At 33.3% G+C, this 12,076-nt stretch overlaps 1 protein-coding gene across 1 annotated transcript in view; it reads left to right on the top strand.

Moving 5' to 3' along the window:
* The window catches only part of ARHGAP42 (Rho GTPase activating protein 42), a 400,535-nt gene that overhangs the window by 349,356 nt on the left and 39,103 nt on the right, over positions 1–12,076 (top strand). Inside the window, exons 17-18 of the mRNA XM_001365340.5 lie at positions 2,404–2,509; positions 10,905–11,064. Of these exons, the coding sequence (XP_001365377.2) occupies positions 2,404–2,509; positions 10,905–11,064 (266 nt within the window). The remainder of the gene's footprint in view (positions 1–2,403; positions 2,510–10,904; positions 11,065–12,076) is intronic.

Genomic DNA, 12,076 nt, shown 5'->3' with positions numbered 1-12,076 from the left:
TAATTTTAAACCAGAGGAATAAGGTCTCTTAATACATGATTATCTAGTTCTACAAGTTAATATAATTTAATCCTGCAAGTGAACTTGGAAATCATTTAGTCCAGTCTCACTAATTTTATAGCTGTAAAAAGTTATGTCGGTCACATAGTTCGTAAATAGCAGCCTTGGGACTCAGTTAGATCTTCTGATAATAATCTCGATGCACATTCCTTCATATGCTACTTCCCTTATTCTTGTCCTAAATTACAATACAATTAAAAGGCAGGAACACCAATAGGCAAGCTAATGATACCTACTGAGTGTAATGTATAAAAGGACAAGTGAGTCAAGACCCCTGACACTAACAAGAACTGATAGCAAGAACTGAATGAAGATAAGCACCGTAGAAAAGACGTAAGTACCAGCTAAAATAGCCTAGTAAATTTGAGCTATTTAGTGAAGGGGCAAATACTGGGGCCAAAACAGTTTTGCTCCATATGCCTTAATAGCTAGCCTCTGAAGTCTTTACTATATAAAATAGAATAAGAGTTATCATTCAAAACAATGATCTTACATGAATCCCGAGAAGCTAAAATTGTTCATTTGAACTCTGTGGAAAAAAAAAGAACCAAAGAAATCTATTTGTATGTATCAGTTTCATGAGGATTTTAGTCCAGAAATTTTCTAAAAATGACTGATATTCGCACTGCCTAAATTGTGTTCATCTCATTTTTACTGGCTTAGAATATATCATATTTTTAGTGTGTGATGTAACACATCAGACTCTTTAGATTCATCATGATAGTTATACTAACACCCTAACATATGCTATATATCTGATTATGAGGGAAACAGTGAAAGAATTTTTGGCAGAAAATAATTCACAGAAACTGCACAACACATGCATACAAACACTCACACTTACATACCTACACAGAGAGGTGGCATCACATTCAGTTCTTCATGAAGTGTAAACCATATGTATTTTGGTCTTATTTTCTAACAATCTAGATAGCAAAACAAAACCCAAGAATTTCCTTAAAAAAAAAAAGAAACATTTCAAATGTAAAGATAGTTAAAAAGTGTAACTACAAAGACACATATAGCCAAAAAAAATTTTCTTTGCTTCAGATCATTCCAAAAAGGAGTTACAATTTTACTGTGCCGATAAAGCAGCTAGAAAAATTGACAATATCAAGAAAAACAGAAACTACAATGTGTAGATAAAGATAGATATCATTAAGTGTATATGAATCAAAAAGCTTTTCATACATGTTCCTAAAAGGGAGGCTAACTGAATTGCAAAAGAGAGATAATAATGTATCCAAGAAGACTTAGATGTCTCTCAGAACTGGATGAAGCTAACCAAACTTATTGAATGGGTTGTTGGGATAGGTAGGATTTAAAGTATTTAATATGGCTTTTAAGACTATTAAAGAACCAGCATTCTTATCACTGTCTTATAGTAGCTTTATAAAAGTTGAAGGAAATGCAGGTGCATGTTGAAAGGAAGAAACATTAAAAATATGCTTTTATGTACTATAGCACTATAAGTAGCAATTAATAAAGGAAACAAACAAAAAATACTAACCTACATGGATGAAGTAATGACATCCTAAATAATAAATGGCTCAAAGGACAATTTATAGAAGCAATGTAAATGAGAAAGATAACAATGGAACCACATACTAGCACTTGAAGAATTTTTAACTATTTATGTTCTCAGAAGAAATATTGTATTTCTGGAAATATTATAACCACAAAGGAACAGAGAAGATTAATGAATTGTTCATTAAAGATATCCATGATCAGAAAGAGTTGAGTTGGCAATATAGTTAAACATCATTGACAGCAGATTGGCAACCATTAAAATATTTTTAGAATTTTAAATGAAGGCCTCCATTGTGGATACTCTTGGTGGATTCTCTATGATAAATTTTATAGGAAAACATATAAACGAATTGCAAGTGTTAAAAAAAAAGCCAATTACAGAGGTTATTATATGCATTAGTTGAAGGAGTGACCACACTGATGAAATTACAGATCATCAAAATAAGTAAATTAGTTATGTCTGCCCTGTTTGCTATCAATAATAAATGAACAAAGCTAGTGTTGGAATTTATTAGCAAAAAATGTGTATCTTTACATAGGACAATTCAATATTATTAGAATGCTAGGTAGGTATTATATACAATAAAAGGATATGTTATAATATTAACAAAATTTCTGATTTAAATGCCATTGCGTTAAAGGAATTTAGATGTTGATTTCCCAACCTGAATACCTAAATATTTATATAGATAATGTATTGTTTTACAGGTAATTGAGGTTGTGACATATTCATTAGTGCCTTCTTATTTAAGGAGGAATATACTATTCTATGCAATTATGACACAGATTTTTATTAACTCTCTTTTATTACAGAATCTGATGACCAAAACTACAGGGTGGAGGCAGTCCATGCATTGGTGCACAAACTTCCAGAGAAAAACAGAGAGATGTTGGACATCTTAATAAAACATTTAGTCAAGTAATTCCTCTTGGCAAATATTTTCTATTCTTAAGATCATTGCAATTTCTGTTTGACACATAGTATACTTTTAAGGAACCTTAAATTATGTTATAATCATTACAATATACTTCTCATTAGGGGCTCAGTTTCCTCAGTTGGGTGACATTAAAGGGTATCAGAAGGATAAGTAGCATGGAAATCCTTGCCTTTTTAATGTTTATTTGAGTATAACTTTTGAAGGGATCATTAAATTTAAGTGTGAAGGGCCTTTTGATGTCATCTAGTTTTTTCATCTGCTCATTTTACAGTTTAGGAAAAAGCTCTGAGACTGTGATTTGTTCAATGTTACAGAAGTAATAATTTGGAGAATTTGGATTTAAACCCTGTTTCTGTGGCCCTAAATTTAGTACTGTTTGCACTATACCATGCTATTTCATGATTGTTACTTTTTGTATATGGTCATAATTCCTGTGAAGGACAGTCATGTGGAGAGGAGATATCTAGATACTGTTGCTTTGAAAATATATGTTTCTATAGCTCAAATCAGAATGAAATGAAAGCTTGGCTTAGGTGAGATTTATGCTTATGCATAAGAACTTCTTGAGTCATGGACGTTATCCCAGGTGTGCTTGTCCTCACATTTACCATTTTGCTGATACAATTCAGTTATTTTTCTTTTTTGTGGCCACAAGCATCACCTCTTCACCTTAGGTAGTCATCTCACAAATGTCTTCCATTTATCACAGAAGGGAGCAATCAATAGCAAGTGGTTTCTTGGAAATTTTCATTTCATCTCATTTACTGGAAAAATAACTTAAAGCTCTCATCTTTCTGTGTTGCTAAAAATGAGATAGCCTTATTGTTTTTTAATAATAATCATAAGCAAAAAATATGGTGGGCATATAATAATAATTATTATTATGTTGTTTGGTCATTAGTGTCAGACTCTTCATGACCCTACTTGGGATTTTCTTGGCAAAGATACTGGAGCGGTTTGTCATTTCCTTCTCCAGCTCATTCTAGAACTGAAGCAGTACTAAATGACTTTACCAGGATGACACAGCTAGGCCATATTTGAACTCAGGTCCTCCTGACTTTAGGGCTTATGCTCTAACCACTGTGCAAACAAGCTGCCCAAAAATCATAATCATAATCATTACAATAATATAATAATTATTATAATAAGTATGTATTTTAGGCTTTACAAAATGCATTACCACTATTATCTAATTTATTCTCATAACAGCTTTGGAAAATGGTTAATATTATTATCCCCACTTTACAGATGAGAAAATGGAGGCATATAGGTTCAGTGATTTGCCCAGTCACACCAGTTAAGTCAGAGTCTGAGATGGGACTTGACTTAAGTCTTCCTGTCTCCTGTACTTTGTGTCATCTAGCTGCCTTTATGTGTAAATGACTCTCTCTCTCTCTCTCTCAATGATAGATAGATTATAGATAGATAGATAGATAGTGATAGATCGATAGGCAAAGATTGATAAATAGAGAGAGAGAGAGATAATGTTCCAGAGTTATATTCCAGAGACCCCCCCCCCCCCATGATAGGTGAAAATCATGAAGTAGCATTGTTATAATTACTTTATGATTTATACATATTTTATGGTTTCATAAACCCTCCCCACTCTCCTATAAACCTTTTCCACACACCTACAGTCCCTGAGCCAATCAGCATCCAGGATACAAAACACAGAGGTGTAGTTGGTCAGCTTTCATTCCATCAGCCAATAGTATGCCATGATAAGTATAACCTCATGATATAGAATTAGATATATTTTTTAAAACACCCCCAATACAGGGAAGCCTCAATAAGGGAACTGCTATATAGTGAGGGATGACTGTACATGCATATACAATACGCATGTATTTATATTTTTGTGTGTCTAATGAGAGAAATGCCACCAATAAAAATATATTCCTGGATGGCATAGGCTTTACTTAATGTGTACCCTCTGCCCCCTGCATTGTGAATGTCTAGAAATACTCGCCTTAATGTAAGAATAATGGATGTCAACAACTGTATCTATGATATGACAGGTTCCTGAATAAGAGCTGGGAATAGGAAGTCAGAAACAAAATAATCCTTACTAAAAAAAACTTACATTCTACTTAGGGAAAGTATGCTTACCTTGTAATGTTGAACTTAAATGAAAAACATTTAAAAAATAATTTTATTTCAATATCATTGATTTTCTTTGTAATCCTTTGTTTTACTTTATACTTTAAATATCCTGAAGAAGGGTTCATGGGGCTTCATCAGACTTCTATGCAGGTCCATTACATTCAAAAGATTAATAATCTCTCCTCTAAGAGATGGTGATGGAATCAATATATACACAAATAAACACAATACAAAGTTATTTAATAGGAGAGAATACTAACAATTTGAGGAGATTCAGCAGAATTCTAAATCCAAGACTTGGAATTTGCATGCGAATTGAGCCTTGAAAGAAAACTGCTGGATCTGAATAGTGGACGATCCATAAAGTAGGCCCACTATTGGGTAATTTTAAAAAGGACCTCCTATTGCCATGTGAAGTCCTTCTTTGGATCAAGAGAACTGAAGAAATAACTTTTAAAATGGAAATGACAGAATCAAAATTACTCTACAGGGGCCAATAGTTAAAAGAAGAAAGGAAGTTGTAGAAGCCTTAACTTTTATTTCAAGTCACCTAGACCAAATTCAACTTCATCTTAAGAGTTAATGCAGTGGAAAAGTGGATGAACTTCTAGGTCAGGGTGTCTTAAGAGAATTTAAATCCAGCCTCAGGTATTTATTTTGCAAATCATTTAAATCTGTTCTGCTAATTCAATTATAAAATGAGGATGATAATAATAATATCTACCTCCCAGGGTTGTTGTGAGTACCTTATGAAATAATATTTATAAAGTGCTTAGGACAGTCTCTGTCACATTGTAGTAGGTGCTTGCTTGTTTTCTTCATTCTTGAGAACCAAAAGAACTGAAACAAGATTGCAAAGTCAGTATCAGTAGAAGATTATGCAAAAACTTCCTTTTTAGAGAAGGACAAATGTTCTTCCAATTTTTATGCACACACATGTTTGTGTGTGTGTGTATAGCTATTAAATATATAAATTCAGGATATTTGTCTTTCTCCAATCCTATGGACATATTTTTTTATATGCACACACACATTTATATATATTGTAGATGTGTAAATATAAATATTTAAATATATAAAATCAGGACATTTGCCCTTCTCCAATCCTATGAACTGTGTGTGTGTGTGTGTGTGATGACAGAGAGAAAAATAGAAAATATGAACCCAGGTCATTTTCATTTTTTTTTATAGGATTACCAAAAAAGTACATGAAATGACTTCTCTGAATATCATTTACTTAGATTTAAGTAAGGTTTTAAATAAAATATCTCATTCTGCTCTTATGAAAAAAGAAGGATTATGGATTAAATACTAATATAATCAGATATATTCAGAAATGTTTGGCGGACTGGACTCCAAATGCAATTGTTAGGAGGCAGCTGGGTGGCTCAGTGGATTGAAAGCCAGGTCTAAAAGTCGGAGAGTGGGTTCAAATTTGGCCTTAGACATTTCCTAGCTATGTGACCCTGGGAAAGTCACTCAATCCTATTCATTGCCTAGCTCTTAACACTCTTCTGCATGGGAACCAATACACAGCATTAATTCTAGTGTGTAAGATAAGGGTTTAAAAAAAAGTTAATGATTGAGGTTCCATTGTCAGAGTAGCAGAAGCTCTCCACTGAGGTACCCTTGTGTTGTGTATTTGTCCCTTTGCTGTTTCACATTGTTAGAGGCATCAATGTAATATTTATTAAATTTACAGATAACACAAAACTAGGAAGGATAGCTAATGGAGTAAATTAGTCAGAATCCAAAAGGATCTTGACACAACCAAATTGGATTGAAGGCAACAAGATGAAGTTGAATAGAGATAAATGTAAGTCTTGCACTTCAGTCCTAAAAAAATCAATATCAGAATAATAACGTGGAAGAGGTATGAATAGAGAATCAGCAGTTGTTCTACATAAGGAATAAGGAGGGTTTTAGTAGGCTGCCAAATCAGCAGGGTTTGGGAGCAGTGTTTGGGAGCTGTCTTGGAAACATGATTTAAGACTGAATTAAGAAGGTCATAACTTCCAGAAGTGGTGAGGTCAGTGTCACTCTACTCTTCCCCTGTCAGAATTCATCTGAATTATTGTGTTTACTTCTGAGTATTGGTGAGATGTCCAGAGGATAGCTAGAATGGGGAGGGGCCTAAGCCTGTTTAGCCTGGAGAAGACTCAATGGACATATAATCACTCTCTTCAAGTAGTTGAAGTATTGTCATAAGGAAAAGGGACTGGATGTTGTTACTTTTGACCCCAGAGTAAACTGAGTGGCAGTTGCAGAAAGGCAAATTTAGGCTTGATGACAGGAAAAACTTCCTAACAATGAGAGCTGTCGAAAAGTAGAGTGTGTTGCCTAAGGCATGATGAATCCCTTGTCCTTGAAGGTCTTCAAGCAGTTTAGATAATCATGTCATATCATGTTTGTCATATTACAAATCCTCGGAACAAAAAGTTGGTTGACAATATTTTTGGAATGAACAAAGCACCTATTTCTCAAACTTCTCTACCTACCTAGAAATAATGCATGATATATGTCTTAGTCATCAATGTCCTAATTTGACATTTATTTTTATCACACACCATTTACCTATTAATTCATCATTTGTTAACTATGTGCAGTTATGTACTAGCCTAGATTTATAGATGTGTTATAAATCTAAATGAATGTAGTTGCTGCTTTTGAAGAGCGTTTGGTTCACTCCTTTTGGTAGTTTTTTGGGATTAAAGGACCCTCCAAGTTATTGTACTAGAAATAACAAATTGAACTTGTATCTATATTGCCATTGTCTAATAGCAGTTAGTTCATTTTTGTGTTAATGGCAAGTCAGTTAAACTTTGTGTACCTTAGCTTCCCCATCTGAATAGTAAGAGTCTTGACTAGATGTCTCCTGAAAACCCAGCTCTAGATCTGTGATATTTTGTTTTCTTGACTATTCATTTTCCTTTATGGGTCTAAACTTCTTAGGTTTCAAAATATTGTAAATAAACATTTCCATTATTTTTGCCTTTTTTAACAAACTATATAAAAGTTACTTCTTTAAATTCCAACTCTAAAACTTTACATCTAAATACAAAAAAATAAAATAACAGGATTATTCCTGGATATAACATAAAGAATCTCTAAGTATTTATGGATTTTGAATTCAAACCCCTATATAATATGACACAAAAGAAACATCTATTGGTTCTATCCATATTTGGAAAAAAAATTCCCTTTGCACATGCTGCCTTTTGCTTTTTTCCTGTAAATTAACTTTAAAATAGATTCCAAATGATTTCATAACTGTCCATAGCAAAGCCCTTATTGTTGATTGACACATTCTAATATGAATTTCCTCTTTTCTTCAAGCACGTTTATATATTTCGAAAAGGAAACAATTATGTGTCTGTCTCCCTGCCTGAATGAATGAATAAGGTGCACAGCCAGCTAAAATGCATGATTACCTGCGTCTGTATCCATTCAATAACCATAGAGGAGGATAATTCCATGTGGAGAAAATTGGTTATCAAAATGTTCCCTCTTATACATCGCGGGGTTATCAACTCTCTCTTTTTACTAGAGACTGAGTTTTGAACTGATTTTTGAATTTATATTCAACATCTGTGAGATTAATATGAATCTCTTTGTTTCACTATGAAGTGCTATATTTTCAACAGAGATGTCTTAAGCTATTGACAATCTTAATTTCATTGGGAAGCTATTATTTTATAAAACATTACTTTTCATAGACATCTTTACTGAGGAAATAATTAACAATATTCAGCTTGATAGTCTATCAGCACTGAAGGGTACTCAGGACTTAAGAAATCATTATTTGAAATATAGTAAATCTAATTCATTTCTTATTGGGTTTAAGGGGATAGGAAGGAGTGGGTATAGGAAATTTTTCTCCTGTCTGTTCTACCTAAAAGGGTTTATATTTTCTGCTATTCTGCTAGAGGACCAACAATTAGAATATTGCATTCAATTTTCTTAGTTAACTGTGTCATGATAAAATGATGAGATTTTTAAAAGATTTTGTAGAAGAAACATTAGATTAGAATTCTAAAGATTGCAATTATAGGTGTAGCTCTTTATCATTTTTTGTCCTTTATAAAATAGTAGCATATATTAATTAAAATAAAGGAAGATTTCAAAGATATTTGGTTTAAAATATGGAGACATACACTCAAACAAATTTATACAAATTGGTTAGATGTGCCTGGGCAAGTACCCTCAGGTAAATCTTTATAAGTTCCAAGTCAGTTTTTTTTTTTTATCATTGCTATAGAAAATTTGAGGAGGAAACTCCTTACATCCATTAAAGCACACATCCTCACTTCTTTCTTTTTCTTTTCTCATTCTCTTTCTCTTTCATAAATACATAATATTATATATATATATATATATATATATATATATATCTTTTTTATCTTCATTCTTTCTCTTCTTCTTTCTCTGTCTTCATTCTATCCTTCCTAGAATCCATTTTATTCATTTGAATCCTTCTGTTGGCACTTGTTATGGAACTCATGACAATTTTCAAAACAGACAGTGGATAATCTGTTGGGGCAGCTGGGTTGCTCAGTGGATTGAGAGTCTGATCTGTAGACAGGAAATCCTTCATTCAATTTTTGACCTCATGCCCTTCCTAGCTGTGTGAACCTGCCAAAGTCATTTGACCCCAATTGCCCAGCCCTTAATATCTCTTCTGCCTTGGAAATGATATTTAGTATTGATTCTTAAGACAGAAGGTAAGGGATTGTTTAATAAAATAACAATAATCTCCTTGTTGATAATCAAGTTGAAATGAAATAAGTCCATTATTGGTCAATGTATGCCAATATTCTAAGCCAAACAAATGTGGAGATTATGAATGAAATTGTTTATCTAGTATAAAGATTTTTAGATGTGTAGAGATTGCATTTGTAGTCAGATGACCTATATTCAATTCCTTTTCTTACCCTTAATGTAACCATGTGTCCTTGGGATTTGCTTTCCCCATTGAATGTAAAATATGATATTTAGGTGACCTCTGAGGAATTTTCTGAATTTCTAACTAGATTCTAACCCTGGAGTCATAAGAGACCTGTCTTCAAATCCCATTTCTGACAATTACTAGCCATGTGTCATTAGGCAATCCAACTAAGAGCTCCTGTGTCCTCCTTTGCAGAAATAGAATAGTTATTGATTTTTGTCTTTGTCTCACCGGAGAGCTGTAAGGGTCTTTTTGAGACATAGTGTGAAGATCTTTGTGAGTGCCCCAAAGCTCTCTATAAATTTTAATTCTTATTATCACAATTATCGATTATAAGCTATAACCATTTTTTAAAAATCAAATTCTGCTTGATAATCTTTAGGTATTTTCTGGTCATTCCAAAATGTGGAATTATAGCAGCTCATCCATTATCATGCTTTATCCCTGTTTAGGCTGAAATGATTCTAGTTAGGGTTCCACTCACCTCAGAAAGATGACAATAAAGTAGATGCATAGATTAAGAATTCCTGAGATGACATTTTGCTCTAAAGCTGTACTACGCCCAGATTGCCTGGAGGAGTTAGCAAGTGTCTGTAAATGCTCATCACCTAAGTAGTGGGGAGAATAAAGTCCTTCATTGTCTTTTTTTTTTAATATTAACTGAATAATTTGAAAGGAACAAATGACATAGAAAATTGAGAAGAGTTATCTATTTTTGTTTGTCCTTGGCTTTAGAAGTTACCCTAACGAAGTGTTAACCTTTCCCAATATACTTAATTGCCTTAATTATATTTTTTAAAAATTTTGGTCACCAAAAGATCTCTATTCCTTTACAGAGATGGTAAGAAAGTCTATACATGTGGAACATTGTATATATGATGTCTGATTTTCCTATATATATTGATGTGTTTTGTGGAATTGTTTTCTCTTCTCATTTCCTTTTTAATATGGCTCTCATGGAGGGGAAGAGGAATACAGAGATAATCCAAATAATGCAAAAAAGTAAAAATATGTTTTTAAATGAAGTGAGAAGATTTAAAGACTCAATCTAGTTTCAAAACTTTGATTAAAAATAATTACTTTGCATTTCTTGATCCCAAAAAAAATTAATGGAGGAGGAAGCAATGACTGGTATTGCTTAGAGGAAGAGGTGATAACAAAATAGCCCAGAGGAATGCAAAATATAATGAAAAAAATGACCTGCAATCCATAATGTGGATGTATAATAGATCTTTTACAAATTCATTACCTTGAAGCAATTCATTTTTTAAAACTTGGTTTAGTTTTTTTTATTTATGCACTTAAAATTTTTGTTTTTTTTTTTATAGAGTATCACTGCATAGCCAGCAGAATCTCATGACTATCTCCAACCTTGGAGTCATCTTTGGCCCCACTCTGATGAGGGCACAGGAAGAAACTGTAGCTGCTATGATGAACATCAAATTCCAGAACATTGTCGTTGAGATTCTGATTGAACACTATGAGAAGGTAGGGTCAAATATTTTTCTTAAAAGGCACCTTAAAGAATAAGGGAGTAAATTAATGAAATTAGAAGCATTTTTAATGAGCTTAGCATTATGTTAAATGCTGGAGAAACAAATTTTTAAAAAGCAAAGACAATTCCTGTCTTTGTGAGTCTTATATTGTAATAGGAGACCCAAAAATCTTTTATTTTAATGGTTAGGTTAAGGAATTTTAGTTCAGAAAGTGACAGGCATGATCAGTGGAAGCATCAGAGAGTGTTTTGACAAAACTGATGACAAGAGGATAGTTAGGTCCAGAAAATGAAGAACAGCCATCGTCCCTTAAGTACAGGGGGCCATGTGAGCAAAGCACTCACCAATCAAAATAGCAGGAGGCAGAGAAGTTGTGAAATTTGTTAGTAGAAAAGGAGTAGAATGGGTCCCAAATGTGTGATGAGAGCTGTGCTTGTATGACTCTAAGGGAGGCAGAATAGAATCTAGTCTTTTCTATTTGCCCTTCTCCAAAGGAAACTTTCTTTCCTATCACAAGGGGAAAGAGAAGATTGGGTTCCAGGGGCCACTACTCTGCTCTCCTTAGAGAGAGAAGATAACAGGATAGAAATATATGTATCTGCTACTTTGAATGATGTTTATCTGGAAAGTATGAGATTGGGGCTATCTTTTGATTTTTTTTTTTAATTTAGGGGAAGGGAAAACTCCATGCTCTATATTCAAGGCTTGACTTCAGGCTTCTTCAGCCTATACCAGTTCTAAAATGAACACACACATAGCAAAAAGCAAAGAAATCCATGTATCCAAAACATAACAAAAATAAATATGAGAAGGTATATCTAGGAGAATATATACCAGACAATACAGAGTGAAAATATTCTTCTGTTAGGAGTGAAATAACTCAGCTTAAACAAGAGAGAGGATCCTAAAACTCCTCAAAGTCTTTACTGTAACCACCTGGAACAGAGATGTGATGGAGACTGTCAGCTTCTATCATGTGTTTCCAGAGTCTTTTCTTTCTGTAG

Source organism: Monodelphis domestica, chromosome 4 (assembly GCF_027887165.1).
Source record: "Monodelphis domestica isolate mMonDom1 chromosome 4, mMonDom1.pri, whole genome shotgun sequence".
NCBI classification, from domain to species: domain Eukaryota; kingdom Metazoa; phylum Chordata; class Mammalia; order Didelphimorphia; family Didelphidae; genus Monodelphis; species Monodelphis domestica.
This window is presented reverse-complemented; position numbering and strand designations above follow the sequence as displayed.